The sequence below is a fragment of the Chrysochloris asiatica genome, unplaced genomic scaffold, assembly GCF_000296735.1.
Source record: "Chrysochloris asiatica unplaced genomic scaffold, ChrAsi1.0 scaffold00159, whole genome shotgun sequence".
Taxonomy (NCBI): Eukaryota; Metazoa; Chordata; class Mammalia; order Afrosoricida; family Chrysochloridae; genus Chrysochloris; species Chrysochloris asiatica.
Window position 1 is genome coordinate 1,908,631 of NW_006408677.1, and position 15,244 is coordinate 1,923,874.

A 15,244-nucleotide genomic window follows, 5' to 3' on the forward strand; every position below is an offset into this window, starting at 1 on the left:
AAAAACTTTTTGTGTAGTAAGTAAAGCTTTACAGAGCAGATCATCAGTTTCACATTTAGCACTTGGCTTCATGGCAATGATTGCAGTCTCGTCAGTGTAATAAACACTTAGCCCACTTCCTCTCTGTTTCTTGGTTCCATTCCTCCTCCTTTCTCCACGCTTTTTGGTCTTGAATGGCTACCATTCTATGGTGTGCATACCTCACTAGTGTTGTTCTCTCCCCTACATCTATTGCTTGGCTGAAATTTGAGCCATGGGGATGAATTCCGTTCCCAACCTGACGGGTGACCAAGGGCCATAGTCTTAGGTTCTATGTCTTCCACATTTTCAGGACCTTCTGAGGATTTTTGTTTTGTTTTGTTTTGTTTTGTTTAAAATGTTTTATTGTGAATTATGTGATAGTTTACATGGGAGAACATTAGCTTTACATTTATCCTTTCCCAGGGTTACAATCCCCTCCATGCATCATCAACCAACCAAAGTGTATACCCTGCAAGCCTGCCCACCCTGGTCGTCAGCACACAGCCCCTCTCCCTCTCTGGGTCTAAAGTCCCCAGCCGCTCCATCTCTCCGCGTCATCGTCTCTGCCTCCATCTCTGGAATCACGGTTTCTCTGGGTAGGGTCCCACACTCCGCTCTTCTCCCTTGATGTTCCCAGGGACCTCCGCAACTAGACTGCAAAGTCAATCACTCCCCTCCTTTTACTACAAAACGTCTACCTTTATAGGACCTTCTGTTTTTTGTTTGGTTTAGTTTTGTTTTTACTTTTTATTGTGAATTGAGGGAAGGTTAACAAAACAGGTCATCAGCTTTACGTTCAACAAATCATACACTTTGTTTCCTCTCAATGATTACAATCTCCTCCATGTAACATCAGTTATCCCACTTCCTCCTTGTGATTCGTATTTCTATTCCACCCTCCTTCCTAACCCTTGTGAACTTTGTCCTTAGGTAAATGCTGTCGTGTTGATCTTGAATGGTTAACCTGTCCATGGTGAGCATACCTTACTAGTATTTTTGTCCCCCACAAACCCCTTCCCCACCCCTGTATACCTGTCTACTGCTTGGCTGAAAATTGAGCCACAAGGGAGAGCTCAGTTGCAGACCTGAAAGGTGACTGAGGACCATAATCTCAGGTTCTTCCAGTCTCTTCCTGACTCATAAGCCCAGTTGTTTTTGTTTTGTGTTTCAATAATCTTGAGTTTTGTTCTACATTTTCTCCTACAAAATCTGGTACCTTCTAATGTGATCCCTCTCAGAGCGGTTGGTAGTGGTGGCTGGGCACCATCTAGTTCTTCTGGTCTCAGTGTCATAGAGACTGGTGTTCATGTCATTCGCTGAGCTAACTGATTCCCAGCATCGACAATTCTTATCACTCTTCTTTCCTCCACACAGGGAGAGACTTATAGTTGCACAATAGATGGCTTCTCATGAGCTTTTAAGATCCTAGTAGTTGTTGTTGTTAAGCGCTGTTGAGTCAGTTCCAACTCATAGCAACCCTATATAGGGTTTCTAAGGCAATATATCTTTACGGGAGCAGCAAGCTTCATCCTTCTGTCATGGAATGGCAGATTCATATCACTGACCTTGTGGTTCAATCCCAGTAGCTACTCACCAAAGTTGTTGTTGTTAAGTGCCATCGAGTCAGTTCCGACCCATAGTGACCCTGTATAGGGTTTCCAAGGAGTAGCTGGTGAGCTTGAACCACCAACCTTGCAGTTCAAACGACTTTGCAGTCTGACGCATTAACCCACAGCGCCACACATTCTACATCCTACTTTAAGGAGTCTTGACTCCTTAAAGTAGGATGTAGAATGCTGTGTTTGTGGACTATGCCATGCCAAATGACCATTGTGTCCTCTGAGACTATGGGCTCTATCCAGGCCCTTCTAATGTGATCCCTTTCAGAGAAGTTGGTAGTGGTAGCCAGGCATCATCTAGTTCTTTTGGTCTCAGAGTTGTGATTCATTCACCTGGTCCATTAGTTCACTGGACTCATTATTTCCAAGTGTCTTGAGTACTCATTACTCTTCTTTTCTCTAGACAGGGAGAGACCAATAGTTGCCCCTTAGAAGGCTTCTCATGAGATTTTCCTTAAGATCCCAGTTGCTACGTGCCAAAGTAGAATATAGAACATTGTGTTTGTTAGGACACCCATGTTTTCAAATGCCCCTTTGGGAAAAGAGTTAGATTTTTTTTTTTTTCAAGAGTTCTTAAGAGGTTCACTTTAAGCTCCATAACCAGAATGCAAGAGTTTGCCATGGCAAATTCAGCATGCCGACTCTCCTGTGCCCCCCTCACACACACACCATCCGAGGGGAAGGAAGTAGGCCATGGAATCCCTGTCTTTTCTGAATGTTATCAGCTTTTCTGTTAAGTTCAGTCCTTGACTTGCCTCACTCCTTAGTTTCCTTGTTTACCATTTCTCAGCATGTACTCCCAAAGGCCAGGGACCAGAACTGGTGTGCCAGCCCCTGGGCACTGGTCAGGCTCCTCTTCTGTTGTGGGCAGAATGGGACGTAGGTCGCATCACAGCCTGCTCTTTCAGTAGCTGGCTAAATGGTCTGTGGTGCTTTCTATCCCTCTCTGTATCTGTGGGAAAGCTTTTGGCAGGGCTCACATTTGGGTCAGACATTTCAGTGCCTGACTGGATCCTCTCTTCTAGTAGTAACAAGGCCTCGGCACCTCCTCCTTGCCCTCATCTTCCCCCTGAGCAGGCTCCTCTTCCTCAACAGCTGCTTCTGATTTGCCTCCCTTGTTTCAGGCCCCGGCAGGCTGCCCTAACCACGTACTGACACACACATGTTCTCCTGAATGCTTGTTGATGAGTTTCAGCCCTGAAACGCTGCATTCCCAACACGATTCCCCTGTTCTCAACCTCATCTCCAGTTGGGCTCATGACTCCCCACCTTCTCCCCTCTGCCAGCAAAGGGCAAAAAGTGAGCATTCCACAGACCCTCCATGGTCAATTCTTCCTTTGTATTCCTATAGACTTACGGTCTGTTTCGGACTTGTACAGTTTGCTGTCATTCTGTATTTCAAAAGTCTTGACAGCTAGGTCCACATTTTAAGACATTTTCACGAACCCTCTACAACCACCCCCAAGCACTATTTATTTAAAAGTCTTGTTTTCTTTTTTATTTCCATTAATTTCTTTCTGTAGATTGAGTTTTAGCAAAACTGCAAGAATAATAACAGAGTCATTGTAAACAAAATGGGCAGTCATCAAGTCAAAAGTTAAAGCTTGCTGCCAACTCCCATCATTTCTCCTTCCCAGAAATAAGTCCTGTTAAAACGTTCGCAGCCTGCAATCTTTGGGCTGCAGGTTGGGTGTTTAGAAAGGTTGAGGGGTGAGCGTTGCCCAAGAGAATTACATCTCCTTGAACAGAGCGTCCCTTACTTCTTTGTAAGAGTCCTAGTTCTTCGTGGGTTTAACTGACACTTGAAATTGGTCTTCAAAGGGCCAGCCCAGCTGGTGGTCACTTGTATCCTCAGAATGTGACTCTAGCTACCACCTAAAATGCTTATCCTGCTTTTGGCCTTTTAAAAAGTAAGGCTTGAAGGTTATTGAATATTAAAGGGCATGTTTAATGGGCTTTCTTCAGAGTTTTTCACAGAACTGTAGGAGATTGGGGACAATCAGGAAAGGGGCTGAGAGGTAGAGATGGAAACATTTATGGAAAATAGGCTTTTTATCTGAGACAATGTTGTGGTCTCTGAGAGGTAATGCACATTACTAATGGTTTTCATTTTTCTGGCAAGAAAATTTCAGTCCCTACAGGGAGTTATTCTAAATGATAGACTAGTCCAACTCTGTTGCACCCACTGGGGTTAATTCACTGTCTCAGTCGGCTTTAAAATGTCAGCCTGAACTCTCAAACTTAATTGTTACCTGACACTTTACAACCAGAGCATTCAAAATCTCAGGCTGCTTCCTCTCCGGATCATAATTGATACTTAATGGATACTCTCAGGCTCCTTGTATTTTACACATTCAGAATGTTCTGATGTGGAGAGAGGGGTAAAGGGAAGGAAAAAAAAAGGATAGAAGAGAGCAAATAAACAATATGTGTATGTGTGTGTGTGTGTGTGTGTGCGCGCACCCTGTGAATATCCATTTCTAGGTGCACTGATGGAATCCACCAAAGAGTCAGCTCATGGGTCTCTGGGGTCTCCCTTCTCTGGACCCCTAAGACAGTGTTCTGTCAGCACAGCCTTTTCTAGGCTTTCCTATAAGCATGTGATTGGCCATTTGGACACAAGTTATAAAATGCCATGATGCTCTCCAGTGTTCTGTTGGTTCACTGTTTTGACAATCTGATGGATGGCCTGGCATTAACTAGGAAGAGGACAACATCATCGAGTCTGAATAACTAAGTACAAGTTGAAGGATCTTGGTGCGCATGAACCTTATTAAATGTGCTTATAAAATGTGCTCTATCCAAATAAGCTTAGCAGCCCCTAAGATAACCTTTTCTGATCCACGTCTGGAACTTTGGCATGCCTCACAGATATCTAAGCCAAAATTATTTGGTGAAGTGATGACCGTGTTCTTTGTGTCTGGGAAAATGGGAAATGTTGATGCAAAGCCTACTGTTGACTACCTGCACTCCTTTTGTCCGTTTCAGGGGCGACCGGGACCAATTGGAATTCAAGGTCCCACTGGTCCTCAAGGATCTGCTGGTCCTATTGGTTTATCAGGGTTGAAAGGAGAAAGGGGCTCCCCAGGCTCTCTGGGAACCTATGGACCAAAAGGAGACAAGGTAAGAGCACCAAAGCTTAATTTTCCTTTGATATACATATTAAGGTAAAAGGTACTAAATTTCAGTTCTGCTCATTTATGGAAATAATCCCATTACTGACTACCTTGGTACCAGGCTACATACTTGTGTAAGAAATGGGCTGGGTGATGCATTGGTAATTTTTGCCCATCCAAGGAGCCAATCCCATGGCAGACAAGCCATAAAGTAAATGTAAGTGAGCTCACAGTGGTGGGAAGTCATTTGGGTTTAAGCCAGGCATGGGTTAGAAGTCCCATCAGCTGGGCAGTAAAGATCAAGAATACAAGCAGGGAGACTGGGAAACAAGGGATCAAAATGTTTAGAAGCTATCAGCAGGGAGGAAGATAATATTGTGGTGGCTGGCTGGCTGAGTTTAGCAGGTCTTTATGTTTCCTGCTTAAGAACTGGTCTCAGAACACACACATATCCAAGGCCATAGGGTATGGGATCACTTGGAACTGGAGGAGGGAATAACACAAGGCCATGTGGGAAAGAGGGTATAAAGCACTTTTTTAACAACTTAAGTCATTAAATCACAGGAACACACACACTGGATCTAATGGTGATTAATTGCAGTGTTTCTTATATTCCTTTCCCTATCTCTTTCTTTAGGGACCTATGGGAGTTCCTGGCTTTCTTGGCATCAATGGGATTCCAGTGAGTGCATCCACAGAGGCCTTTTTAATATCTTTTAGGCTCTTCCTCCTAGCTCAAAAACTTTGACCTTAGCAACAAACAGCATGCCTCATGCAAGAATGCTTGGGGTCACGTGATATGCATGGTGACATTTGAAGAGCAGTGGTTTGGGGCTGAAGGGACATGTGTAACCATAGAAAACCATCAATATCTTAGCCAAAATAATTAGGTCTTGTGGGTTGAAGAGAGTTTTGGTTGAGGCTGATGAAGGTCTGGTTTTGAAGGTAATGTCACATTAGATCCTGGGTCATTACTAGAAAGGGGAATGCTCACAGATGGAAAATGGCAAAGTGATGAAAGACCTCTAAGACTTTGCTTTCTCCTGTTAGGTGCCAGCCAAATCCTGTTTGATATATGTACGCAAATTCTTATACGTAGACCATTCTGTGGCATGCAAGGTAGAACCGAATGTCTATTCTGTCATATTCTAGGCATTTTCTCATGTTTCACTCATCCACTCCTTCAACAGTGTGTCCCACACTGTACCATGCACTGATGATACAAGAGGGTAAAGCATCTGTGGTCATTTCACGGGATTCCAAATTAGATGGTAAGAACTTTAAAGAGAGGAGCCACATTCTTCTTTGTCTGCTGGATGGTGTACAGGGCTGAGCACATGTTGGCTCCCAGAGGATGAGCCATGCTAGACAGCAGTAGGCTACAGACTCCGTCAAAAGCAAACATGTTCTGCTGCTTCCAGCCTAGCTCCTGCTCTTTTGCCCTGATGTTTTATTTTCTTTTCTAAAAATTAAAATAACATTTTATTCTACTTGACAATGATTACATGCCCATTATAGGGAAATAAGAAGGTACAAGAAATTATAAGGAAGGAAAAATACTTTTAATTGTACCATCCAAACAGCCATTAGTGACATCTTGGCACATTTCTTTCATAATATTTTCTCTTCAGCCCCATCTCATTTCAGAGTGAATTTGCCTTTAGTGTTCAAAAAGTGACTACTCCAAAGATAGCAGCCAATATTTCCTTTTCCCATTCCATCCAGCCCAATCCCTTAGTTTCTTCATTTCCATCCTATATCGCTTCATTTCCATCCTATATCCCTTAGTTTCTTCATTTCCTTCCTATATCACTACTTCTCCAATGCCGGAGATTCCATGGTACCATCTTGCCAACCTTTGAAATAGACTATTTGAAACTTGCTGACTATCACTTTTTATGTCCTTTCCCACTTCTTTGTATTATATCCTTAACCTGCACTGTGTTTGTCTCTTGGAGTGGTTTTCACACCTTGTTTAGAAGAGCAGAAGCTTGTTACATAACATTGAGTTGCAAGTAGAGCACCTCTGTTTCAGGTGTGGTCCTAGAGCCTGCTCTCATCCTTCTTATAACTTCTGACGGGTTCTTCTGAGCCCTATCAACGTATAATTTAGTAAGCCCTAGACTTCTCTTCTGCAGTCCTGGGATGGTGCTATAGGGTAAGCACTAGATTGCTAACTGCAAGATCAGAGACCCTATACAGGGTTGTTATGAGCCGGAGCTGACTGAACAACACTTAACAACAACAGATTTCTCATCTAGTATGAGAGAAGAGGTTCAAATCTTGTGCCAACCTGTAGGTATTTCTTAAACTCCCGATATGTGCTAGTAATCTACTATGGGAGTTACAGAGGAAGCATATAGCTCTCCCTCAAAGATATTATCATTTGATCTATTGTCGTCCCAGATGTAGTGGATATTTGTGGATTTAGAGACTAGAAGGCTCACTTGCCTTATATTTGTTACATGTATCAACAATCCACTGCCAGATTTATTCACCGGCAGAGTCTTAGAAATGCCTAGAAATGAGCCAAAGGAGACATACATGGATGAAGTGAGCTGTCCTCTTTTGGTGCCCTTGGCACTGTCTCCTGGCTGTATTCCTTTGGCCATTGTAGCCAGAGTTTCCACTTAAGAGTGGCTATTTTCTGGGAGCCAGTGGGTGAGGAAAGTTCTCGAACTGGTGGCAGCCTCCTCAGTTCATCCCGTGGACCTGGCCTTGCTGGAGCGTCAGTGGGAATGTGCCCTTCTTCCTGCAGTCTCTTTTTAATGGATGTTGGAGGGAAGTGAATCCTGTCAGGCAGAGGTGGTTTCTAATTCGGAACTGGAACTCACCCCAGATTCCAGCTGGACACTTCTGCCTCCAACTTTTGGCCAAAAAAGTCCTAGAGCTTGCAGGAATGGATCACTTTTCTTTGGGACATTAAGGCCTGGAACAATGCGTTGCAGCTGCTCAAACTGCTCCAAATAAGCTTTCTGCTCCCTGTAGAACTCCTCACTGCCTTGTTCCATCCTTTGACCCAAGACTGTATGTGTTTTTCTTTTAATTTTTTTGCTCTATCGTTCAGACTTACTCGGTAGAATCTCTCTTCCTCTCTCCTTCCTTCTCTTCCAGCTATTCAAGACATATTTATTGAGCACTTTCTGCTCAATGCCGACTTCTCGCTACTATCTCTAATATCCCAGGAGCCTTCACTGTCTGTATCCCACTGTCTAGCTCCACATTGCATAGTATTTATTGATTGTCTTGTGCGATAGTCTTTTCTCTCCAACCAGAATACTAGCTCCGTGAAAGCACAGGTTATATCTCCTCCTCTCAGAGGTTCTAAAACCTCTAGAATTGAACTTGACATAGAGTTGTTGTTGTTAAGTGCCATTGAGTTGATTCAGACTCCTAGCGACCCTGTATAGGGTTTCCGAGGAGTGGCTGGTGAGTTTGAACTGCCGACCTTGTGGTTCAAACTGACCTTTGGTGGACGTGGTGGTGATGGTGGTGGTGGTGGTTGTAAATCTTTACAGGAACAGAAAGCCTCATCTTTCTCCCACGGAGCAGCTGGTAGATTCGAACTGCTGTCCTTACAGTTAGTAGGCCAACTCACAGTCCACTACGCAACACTGTCATCAAATTGGCTCTCAGCTCATGGCGACCCCATGCACAACAGGATCAGACCATTGTGATCCATACGGTTTTCATTGGTTGGTTTTGGGAAGTAGGTTGCCAGACCTTTCTCCTAGTCTGTCTTAATCTGGAAGCTCTACTTAGGCCTGTGCAGCATCATAGCAACATACAAGCACCTACTAACAGACCAGCGGTGGCTATGCTTGAGGTAGTTTCATTGACTGGGAATCAAATACAAGTCTCCCACATGGAAGGTGAGAATTCTACCACGGAACCACCATTGCCTTCCAGCATATAGTTGTTGTTGTTAAGTGCACCGAGTTGGTTCCAACCCATAGTGACCCTAGATAGGGTTTCTGAGGAGTGGCTGGTGAGTTTGAACCACTGACCTTGTGGTCCAAACCAACTTTGCAGTCCAGCTCCTTTACCCACGGTGTAAAGAGCTCTAAAAATATTTGGGAGTTTAATCCTAATGTGGAGTCCTGGTGTGGTGCTGTGGGTTAATGTGCTGGACTGCAAGGTCGGTTTGAACCACAAGGATGAAGGCTCAAGCTCACCAGCTGCTCCTTGGAAACCCTATACAGGGTCGCTATGAGTTGGAACTGACTTGAAGGCACTGAACAACAACAACAACAACAATCCTGGTGTGACGCTGTGGGTTAATGTGCTAGACTGCAAGGCCGGTTTGAACTGCAAGGTCTGCAATTCAAACTCACCAGCTGCTCCTCGGAAACCCTATACATGATTGCTATGAGTCGAAACCAACGCAGCAGCACTTAACAACACCAACAACAGTGCCTACAAAGCAACAGTTTTCAGACTGGCAAGAATTCCTCAAACAGAAGAAAACACAGACACCATAGACCCAATCAAATGAATTATTTTGTTCAACTTTCAGCACCACTTGTTCAGCAAGCTGGCTGAAACCAACCGTTTTCCCAATACACCTTACTAAGCTGGATCACTGCACCGATCTGATTCCTCTCTTAATACTGGCTAATCATTAACATATGTGTCACTTGTTCTGGTTCCCAAACATCATTGTTTTGCTGTCATGTAGACAGTTACAACATGAATGGGCAAATAGTCATTTCATAATAATCTAAGGCTGCATTAGTGGGTACACCCATCACTTGGAGAATGAGCAAACAAGCATTCATTCATCAAGATAGTCCACGTTAGAACAACACAGACCAGGAATGGTAGGATTGGGGCTTTTCAGGACAGCTGTGAGTTGCAGCCATTGGCATCCTTAGGAAATGTATGTTTATCAACCATTTCTCAGTTCAAATAAATTGGGAACAGAGGTTTTCAAGTTGTCCTTTACATTTTGTGTTTAACTTTTCCCATGGAGTCAGTCTCAAATATTTCCCTGCCTTGAGATTTGTAAACAAACATACCAGATTGATATCCTCAAAGTGAACATGTACCACATGCCAAATGGAAATGTTTCCTTCGACATCTGGCTTCTGAGGAACATTGCTTTTCTGGACTACAGCAGACCTTCCTAGTCTGTGTGCTCAGTCCCTTGTGGCTATACAGAACCATGGTTTCCGCCCACAAAGAGTTACGCTCTTTTAGAGAGCTGGCACATACATATTTGAAATCATTAGCCATGACAAGAAAAGGAAATAGGGGGCAGAACTGCTGGGGTACTGAGAGTTGAGAAGAGGTAGAGCTTGCCCTGTGGCTTCTCCTTACTGACTTGTCTGAGAGAAGAAGACTTAACCATTTAATAAATCTAATCACATTTTATTTTAACAATAACCCAATGAAATAGGCCTTATTCATTTTTTGTGTTGACAACAACCCTATGAGGTCGGTATTAATCATCTCAGTATGTTGTTGGTAAGTACCGTGGAGTCAGTTCTGACTCATAGTGACCCTGCACAGGGTTTCTGAGGCTGTAAATCTTTACGGGAGCAGAACGCCTCATCTTTCTCCCATGGAACCACTGGTAGTTTCAAACTGCTGACCTAGTAACCGCTACGCTACCAGAGCTCCTTCAGATGTGGAAATTGAGACTCCAGCTGGGGAGTGCATAACTAGGAATGGAACACCAAACCAACTAGCTCAAAGCCTGACTTACCCACTATCTCATGGTGTTTGAAGGAAAGGACAGAAGTCAGAAGTCAACGGTTAATTCTAGAAAATTAGTTAAGGTACAAAAGATGGAGCAGGTGGCAAGAAAACTAGAGAAGGATCATACTCAAGTAGAATCTGTAGAAACCATGGGGTATGAAACCCAGTTTTTAGTATCAAATAGAACCAAGTCCTAGGCGTAAGGAAGATTCTTGGTACTGAGCCAGCTTGCTGTCTTGCCTTAACTTATCCCTGTTAGCCTGCTGAGAAATAACCCCTAGTTAACCCATAGCAAGCAGCCTAGACTCACACTTTTATATTAACAGTCTATTTACCTCCTACAGCTATAACAATGAAAATGAAACAGAATTCTATGGAGCATTTTCTTAATAAGTATCTGACAAATGGTTGTTTGCTCTGGTGATTTGCAAAGTTAATTTTGGAACACTCAGGACATGTTTCCTCCAAATCATTAAACATAGAAAAGGGAGAGGTGTCTACCTCTTATTTGACAGTTGAGGTTTCTCGTCTTTCAAGTTATCTCTTTGTACACAACCCACCCTTGATAGATCAAAACATAGGTGTTGCAATAAACAAAAAGAGGAGATTCTATGCACCAAGGAGTCCTGGTGTGGCACTGTAGGATAAGCAATGGACTGCTAACCACAATGTTGGTGGTTCAAATTCACCAGCCACTTCTCAGAAACCGTATACAGAGTTTCTATGAGTTAGAACCAACTTGGATGGCACTTAACAACAACAATGGATCAAGGAAGCCTGACCCTGGAAAACTATTGAACTCAAACCAACTATATAGAACTACTACTAATTCCTCAGTTAAACAACTGCCTTTGGTAGTGAGTATGGAGAAGGGGGCTGCATTTGAGCTGTGGTGTTGGAGAGAATATTAAAAGTACCAGGGACTGCCGGAAGAACAAACAAATCTGCCTTGGAAGAGATACAGCCAGAGTGTGACTTAGAAGCCAGGATGGCCAGACTTCATCTCTCATACTTTGGACATGTTATCAGAAGGGAGCAGTCCCTGGAGAAGGACATCATGCTTCATAAAATAGAGGGTCAATGAAAACTAGGAAGACTCCCAATGAAATGGATTGACAAAGTGCAAAAATAATTACCTCAAATGTAGCAATTGTGAGAATGGCACGAGTCTAGGCGGTGTTTCATTCTGTTATGAATAAGGTCACTATGAGTTGGAACAAACTAGATGGTACCTAACAACAAATGGAGAAGGCAAACAGATAAGAGTTCCCTAACCAAAGCAATCGCCTGACATGTGATCCTGACAAAATCAGATTGGAAGTGTAGTTATTCTAAGACTTGCTTATTTTTTTACTGAGCAGCTTTCCAATACAGAAAGCCATGCTAGGCTGCCCAGTTTCCACTTTGGTCCAAGAAATCCCAAGCCTGACATGACTCCCTATCGGTAGCAGCTTAGCTGACAAACAGCTAAGCCCCATCCTAGTACATTGTTGTACCCAGGACAGGTGAAGTTGCAGCGCTCTGAATATTCCATCTGCTCAGGCTTTATCCCTTAGGTTTCGCTTTGCATCCTGTTACACTATTGATCCTTTTGGGAGGGGTAACACTGAGGGCTCATCAGCCCTATATACCAGAATGTAAAGCAATGATAAGGGTATATTTGGGGGGTGCTAAGGGTGTGAACGAAGAGTTGGAATTTGACAGCATACTTGGCTTGTCTCGTTGCAGGAACTGATAGTCCTGTGCTGACTTGATCCTTTCTTTTCTTTATGAACAGGGTCACCCTGGACAGCCAGGGCCCAGAGGCCCACCTGGTCTTGATGGCTATAACGGAACTCAAGGAGCCATTGGATTTCCAGGCTCTGATGGCTACCCTGGGATTCTTGGAGCACCTGTATGTTGCCAAATCTTTGCACATCACTTCAAATGGTTTTGCTTACCTCCAAGTGTGTCCTTTTGCTGCTTATCTGGAGACCTCATTAACCATCTAGGGGATACCCACTATAGCCCCTTGTTCAGTGGAGGAATCTCTATTTGCAGCACTCCAACATGTAGAGTCTAAAGAAGAAATACCAGTTCAACGAGGTGTACACATGCTATACTACTTAGATTTGTTTGTTTGCTTTTTAAAAAGAAAAACATACTTTTAGAGTTGGCAAGATTGTTAAAGGTTGTAGTAAATGTCAGAGCAGAGTACATACTTGGGCTATTTGACATGTGCCCACATCAGAAGATACTGGGAAATGCAATAATTGGAAGATTTACATGGGCTTATGGAAGCACTAACAATGGGCTTGGCAAACTTAGTCTAAAGCAGAGGGCAGTATTGTCCCTCAGGGGACATTTGGCAATTTTAATGAACATTTTTGGTTGTCGCAACTGGTATACTACTGGTATCTAGTGGGTAGAAGCCAGGGATGCTAATAAACATACTATAATTCACTCCACAGACAAATCCTGCCCCAAAGAAGAATTAACTGGCCCAAAATGTCAATAGTAACAAGGTTGAGAAATTCTACACTAATGGAGATTGCTTTTCCCTCCTTCATAGCCCTAAGTTCTGGTATGAATAAGGCATTTATTTATTAGCTCTTGATATCAGTACTTTTCTTTAATCCCATTCATCTAGATAGAACTCAGATAGTTGGATCTAAAGGATCTCTAGTAGATCCCAGATCTTTCAAATCTGCTTTTACAAGTGGCTGGAAAGAGAAAAATACCATTCAAGCTTAGTCTTAATTTCAGTTGAAATAATCTAAATTAATGAAGGTACTGATCTGAGACAATGTAGCTAGAAGTAAGTTCCATAGCAATATTAATTCATTAGTGATTTTAAAGCAGAAATATTTCCTTGAGAAACCAGGTTGTGAATATGGATGTGGGTATATACATATGTGAGAAAGTGAGACAGACAGAAAAAAACATAAACCCCAGATTGGCATAAAGGACCTTGGCATCTAAGGACTGCACCAATATGCTGCAGGGGTGGGAGGGGGGAGAAAGAGATGTTCCTAACAGAATGAACTGTGAGTCACAAAGGCCTTCAGCTGCTGCCATGGCAACAAAGGAGGAACCCAAATCATCTGTTTTGAGAGCTTGAGAATCCAGCAAACCAGTGAAATGCTGCCCCCTAGAGTGGAAAAAAGAAAATAATCAACATCCCATAGACAAAAGGGAGAACCTAATCCTGTCCCCTAAACCTCACCTCAGCCTAAATAGGAACTTGGTTATTATTTTACTAAGCTGAAACTCACCCCTCACTGAATCCTGAGCTGACCTCCATTCAGTCAGCTTCTTTGAAGCTTCTCTTCATGAGAGTAAGTGGCCTTAACAGTAAAGGGAAACAGGAAAGAAATGGATTTGTGTTTCTGGGTCCACATTGTTCTTTTATATAACTTACCTTCCTTGAGTAACACTTCAGTCCCCAAAGCTTAGCTGTACCCTCGATACTAACACTGACTTCCTGTTAGGTATGAGGATTTCCGCTTTTTCCAGGAAGACTCTATCTAGCAGACATTAACCAGCATTTGTAACTGTGACAACAGAAAACCTGGTTGAAAGGCTGGGGTTGGGAGTACTTTGAATTTTATGTTTTTCTTGTTAACACTAAGTCTTGTTGGCCTCATAGAGTTGAAGTTGAAGTTGAATTTTCCAGGTAGAAGCACAGAGTAGAGTTAATTTTATAGATGCCTCTTAAACTAGAGGTCTACAAACTATGGCTCACACCTATGGGCCTATGGCCAGTAGCCTGTTTGTACACTTTTTAAAAGGTTGTAAAGGAAGAAGATGGGACACAAAGATGGAGGAGGCCCTCAAAGCCTAGATTATCTATTCTCTGGCTCTTTACAGAAAAGGTATGCTTACTTCTGTCCTAGATAGAGGCCCTGGCAGTGACTTATGTAGTCCTGGTGTGGTGCTGTGGGTTAATGTGCTGGACTACAAAGTTGTTTGAAATGCAAGGTCGGCAGTTCAAGCTCAACATGGCTTATGTGCGTCACCCCTCACAGGGATCAGTCATTTTGTTGTTATGGTTGTTAATTGCTATCGAGTCGGTTCCGGCTCATAGCGACCCTGTATAAGGTTTCTAGGAGCGACTGGTGGGTTTGAACAACCAAACTTGTGGTTCACAGTCCGGTGCTGATCCTACAGTGCCACACCAGGAGTCCATAGGTATATGAATAACATGTGGATTGTTCAGAATGCTATTCTATAAAATGTAGTCTCCTATTTTCTAAGCTCCATCTCTTTACACACTCCTGAGTTTAGAGGCAGGGGTAGTGGGCATACAGCTCTAAGTCAGGACACTTTTTCAGGAAATGTGATTCATCCTTTAGCATAACCAATTCTGCTACATAATTTCAGGCTTTTGCTAGTCCATCCTTTATTTGACCATATCATACCATTAACCATACTCTATGTGTGTATATTTCTTCACAAATTTTTCTTATTATTTTACTCAGGGTATCCCTGGTCAGAAAGGCGCTAAAGGTGGTCCTGTTCTTGCTCAAGGTACTCTTAAAGGAGTGAAGGTAAGAGCCTCTAAGACAGATAGCTAAGTAGGCTCTATGCTGAGTTTCCTGGGACTGGACCCCTCCTCCAATGAAATTTCCAGAATTAGCATCTGCGTCTCTATTTAAGGAGCAGACCAAGCTGGATTTAAACAGATCTAGAGCTTTTTCTGGTGGAAACTTTGACAGAAATGCTTGTAACTATACTGTCAACGATATTTGCTTTGTAGGATCTATATCAAGAATAGGAGACAGATCAGCAAACAAACATTTTGCATGG

The 15,244-nt window shown here is 43.0% G+C and overlaps 1 protein-coding gene across 1 annotated transcript in view; it reads left to right on the forward strand.

Annotated features, from left to right (window-relative positions):
• The first annotated feature begins 2,897 nt into the window (after window positions 1-2,897).
• Window positions 2,898-15,244, forward strand: part of COL4A6 (collagen, type IV, alpha 6) — a 90,417-nt gene continuing 78,070 nt past the window's right edge. The window contains exons 1-5 of the mRNA XM_006871061.1: window positions 2,898-2,939; window positions 4,629-4,763; window positions 5,394-5,438; window positions 12,234-12,350; window positions 14,917-14,985. Coding sequence (XP_006871123.1) covers window positions 2,898-2,939; window positions 4,629-4,763; window positions 5,394-5,438; window positions 12,234-12,350; window positions 14,917-14,985 — 408 coding nt within the window. The remainder of the gene's footprint in view (window positions 2,940-4,628; window positions 4,764-5,393; window positions 5,439-12,233; window positions 12,351-14,916; window positions 14,986-15,244) is intronic.